Source organism: Solanum pennellii, chromosome 9 (genome assembly GCF_001406875.1).
Source record: "Solanum pennellii chromosome 9, SPENNV200".
NCBI classification, from domain to species: Eukaryota; Viridiplantae; Streptophyta; class Magnoliopsida; order Solanales; family Solanaceae; genus Solanum; species Solanum pennellii.
This window is the reverse complement of record NC_028645.1, coordinates 81,158,965-81,163,233: the sequence shown is the minus strand read 5'-3', so window position 1 is coordinate 81,163,233 and position 4,269 is coordinate 81,158,965. Positions and strand designations below refer to the sequence as shown.

At 35.8% G+C, this 4,269-nt stretch overlaps 1 protein-coding gene across 1 annotated transcript in view; it reads left to right on the top strand.

Annotated features, from left to right (window-relative positions):
• The window catches only part of LOC107029556 (activating signal cointegrator 1), a 4,959-nt gene extending 1,229 nt beyond the window's left edge, over nucleotides 1-3,730 (top strand). Inside the window, exons 2-6 of the mRNA XM_015230992.1 lie at nucleotides 1,981-2,124; nucleotides 2,733-2,800; nucleotides 2,914-2,964; nucleotides 3,053-3,112; nucleotides 3,226-3,730. Of these exons, the coding sequence (XP_015086478.1) occupies nucleotides 1,981-2,124; nucleotides 2,733-2,800; nucleotides 2,914-2,964; nucleotides 3,053-3,112; nucleotides 3,226-3,516 (614 nt within the window). The 3' untranslated portion in view covers nucleotides 3,517-3,730. The remainder of the gene's footprint in view (nucleotides 1-1,980; nucleotides 2,125-2,732; nucleotides 2,801-2,913; nucleotides 2,965-3,052; nucleotides 3,113-3,225) is intronic.
• Nucleotides 3,731-4,269: the final 539 nt, after the last annotated feature.

Sequence of the window (4,269 nt, the reverse complement as noted above, 5' to 3'; positions counted from 1 at the left end):
GGGGAGGGGGGTGGGGGGTGGGGTGTAAACTTGAAAGCTTTGTCTCATATAGTTGATTTTAGTTATGGTGGTGTGTAGGTTTTGCTTTGGTTCATTACTGCTTGATATTAGAAAAAGCTACAGTACATTTTTTTAATTCTAATTTTGGTAAATTGATTCTTGGTGAGTAACTATTTGATTGAATGTCATGTGTAAAAATCCTTTCTTTGATTGGACAGAAATCTATATCAGTGATCTGCATATTAACAGATTTCCTTTTTTAGCATAATCATTCTCCTATGTATATTGTGTTTAGTACATAAGACTACTTTCGTCTTGACTACTATGTTGATTCACATGTCTTTCAGTTAGTATTCATAGTATTGCTCCTGTAGCTTCTTGTCATCTGATTTCTATTACTATATGTTGTTTCTAGTACTTCGATTATCATATTATTTGTTGTAGTTACCCTTCAGAATGTTTTGTTATGCTTTTACTTCCATAACTTTATTTTTCTGGACTGTTTTTCATTGAGCAGAGGGTCTATCGGATTTCTGAGGTAGGGATTAGGTCTACATTGGGTAAGTTATTGTAGTTGTTGTTTCAGCTTATTAATTCTACAAAGGACTAGTTTGTTCACAAGGCCAGAAGGTCTTTCCATTGCATAATTTTGTGTGATTTGGAAAGAGAAGAACAATAGGTGCTGCTTTTTTTGTTGATAAGGAAAATTGCAGCGCTTTAGGAGCGAGCCATTGAAGTTTTCATGTAATTTTGTATCTTCAATGCACCTATTGAGAAACATTATGTTCTTCCTGCTTTCACTCTCTAAGGCACCATCAACATGACTGCAGTATTTCCAGTCTCGCCATTTTGACGCCATAGTCTCTCAGCCTCCCTTAAAACTTTTTGGTAACTTTTGGAAGGAAGGTATAATTGAAACTATTCGTTGTGAACTATTTCTAAGTAAAGAATGACTAAACATCCTAGTTCTCCAGTTTGCTTTTGCCCTTCAATGGTTTCAATGTCAGTGCTATGCATGCATCATCTCATCTTTAGGGCAAGCGATGAACTCCCAGCCTGCTTTACTGCAGCTCCTGTGAAACCATACAACAAAAAACTTAGTATTTTTGATTTGTCAAATATCACTAAATCATTTCATCCAGATGATGCCAGAAATGTCTTATGTGTGAGTATAGGACCCAGCACCCAAGATATATCTTTTAGTTATCTGTGTGTCAGCTGAAACAGGAAGTGTCTATTGCTAGAAAGTTTCACCATTCTACCACTTCTTCAAATGCTTTCCTTATTTCGGCTGTCATCGTCCTCCCATTACATGAAGTCCAATGATCGCAGTATAAGTTTTTGGCTATGACGTGGCCATATAGTAGGATTTAGTCAATAGGCAATTTTAGAGAAAGTCACCAGTAGAAAGAATATGTTGTCTAGGCATTAGAACGACCTGCACCCAATGGGACAGATGAGGAGCATTCGTGACAAATAAAGGCTCTTGCTTCAGAGGGTTAACAGTGGATCAACTTTTAACTTGCAATGCAAGGACTCAAAGTAGGTGAGATGAAAGCCAAAAAAAGAAAAAAAACAATCTTCTCAATCACCTCTAGAAGCTAGTGGTAGTGCATATGTTGCAAAGCCACGTCTAGCGCTATTTGCTTCACATTGTCATATTCGAACGGATGTACTCCTAATGGAGGGGTATTCTTGGGACACATGACTATTATTCTTCGTTTTTATGATTTAAAGTTTCACTAAGGTGTTGGTGCTAAACAAAATGTGTAGATTCTGTTTTCCGTAATTTTCTCCACTATTCTCTCTTTGTATGATTGCATATGAGTCCAGTTCAATTTAGTTTCAGACTTCAATAGTACAAGAGTTTATCTCTACTTAACCTTTTCTTACTTGTATGAGTAATCTTACATTTTCCTGATTCTTGTTGGAATTCAATCCCTTATTATCTAATTGTAATGTTTTCTTTCTTTGACGAAGGTCGACTTTGGATTCATGCTGCTAGTAAGATTCCAGAACCAGAAACCATCAAAGCAATGGAGGACTTCTACAGGGAAATTTATGCTGTGAATGGCGTAACAGATCTCAAGTTTCCCGAGCATTATCCAGTTTCAAGACTTCTAGGTGACAAATTCCTTGCAACATAATTTTGCGTATTAATTAATTCCTTTTCTCTGGTTTTGAATGAAAATTACTTTGAGTGGATAAAAAGTTAGATAAGATACCTTTACTTTAAGATATCGTATTTACTTGAACAGATCATTGAAGTACTAGATCAATATCCTATTGAGGACTCATGCTCAAGGGGGTATAAACTTAATGACAACTTAGTTTTATTGCCTGACATGATCGTGTCCCGAGATTTATTTTACGCAGCATTGGGATGTCTTTATGTACTCCGTTCTGCTTTAGAACCTTCTCTTTCATGACATGCATTGCTAATTTTCGTCAGAGATAATATGGGATTTTGCTTTTCCGTTTCCAGAGTTAAACGCATTTGCATGGTTTCTTCTTGCTTATGTCATACTAAGTTCACCAATGATAGCTGGGATAAATCTGAAATTGGCAGAGTCATGTTCCTGTCTAGGCTTTCGGTTACATCTAAAAGATATCTAACTTCTGCGTCTGTGTTTTGACTTAAATTGTGATCACTTTTATGTTTTCTTCAACATAGAGATTACTTGTTCTCAATTGTCATCCGAAAAATCTTTTGAAACTTTTGGTTTGTACAGGTTGTGTTGAAGTAGTTGGATGTGTCACATGTGACGAGCTAGTCAACTGGGATCAGATCCCCGAAGGGGTGAGCTTCAAATGACTCTTTGTTCCTATCTATTGCCGCAGTTTATTTCTCAAGTATCTTAGTTTTGTTGTGTGGTATGTATTCTTATTTTATTCGATACATTATGCTTACAGGTGAGACTAGAGGGACAAACAAAATTTTGCTGGCTCTGTGAGCAACCACAGGTATTTTGGTTTATTTGGAAGTCAATTATCAGTTTCTTTCGTATAATTTCTAGCAAAAGAATCATTATTTTCATTTTAACTCGTGCAGAAACTTATCGTACCATTTGAGATGCGAGGGTTCCAAGGTGTTTATAACTTGGAAAGAAAGGTATTAAAATTTGAGAAACTTAATCATCTTGCCCTATTATACATGATTTAAAACTCGTTTTCCCGTTGTATTGTTAATTTATTGTACTTTTTTCGTTTTAATTCGTGTTCTAGATATATGAAGCTGCAATCCGAGGTATTTCTCCAGTTGTGCCCCCACTTCCAGTGAAATTTCCCCTTCCAAATCCGCGGGATCCTTTCTCATTGAAGCCGAGATCCCTTGTTTCCTCCCCAAGTAGCTCTAGTACATCTGAGGTAAACAACCGATCTGAAAATCTTGTTGCTGCAATAGCTGGTGCACGAGCGGCTGCCACACAGTTTTCTAAGAATGGCAATCCCCCGTCCAATACATTCGAGGTAGGAGATGATTCAAGGGCAGGAAAAAGGTATCGGAGGGCTCAATGATGCGCGAGTTGCTGGAAAAGCTTGGTCAAATAACTTCATTGTAAGTTAGTTTATCAACAATTATGCAGTATAGTTATTTAGTTGGGGTTTTGTTGTTATGGTTCTAAGTTTCATTTGAAATTATGATATGTAAATTGCTGGTCAAAATGTTCATGTCATGTGTATCATATTCTCTTCTGCTTTTGATCTAATTGGAAGTTATGAGAAAGGAAAATGCAGGTAGCTTCCAGTTTCTTAAAATGAGACGTTTCATTTGGTGTGAGGTATAAGGTATAATAATCTCAGGATAAAATGTATGACTATTTTATCCTGCTTTTGATTGGCGGTATTAGGTAGTCCCTAAGATTATTTATGCCTATGCCTTAGTGATGTGATCACTTATTTCATATACATGGTGGAATAACTTATCCCAGGACAATTTATCGAGGAATAAGTCATTCTGAGATAAGTTATTTCATTATGTATATAGAGTGACTTATTCCATCACTAAAGCATAAATACTTGAGAAAAATAATCTTAGAACTGCCTAATATCTTTAATCAAATACGGAATTAAATTGTCCTGCATTTTATTCTGAGATTATTATATCTTATGTCTCACACCTACCTTAACGACTCCCTAAGTAACATGCAATTTCACCAATGCTATTGCATTGGCACTCAATTTTTTAAACAAATTACTATGTTTTATTTATGTATCGAATACATACAAGAAAAAATAGATTTTCTTTTTTGTCTTCATTAAAAAAACATT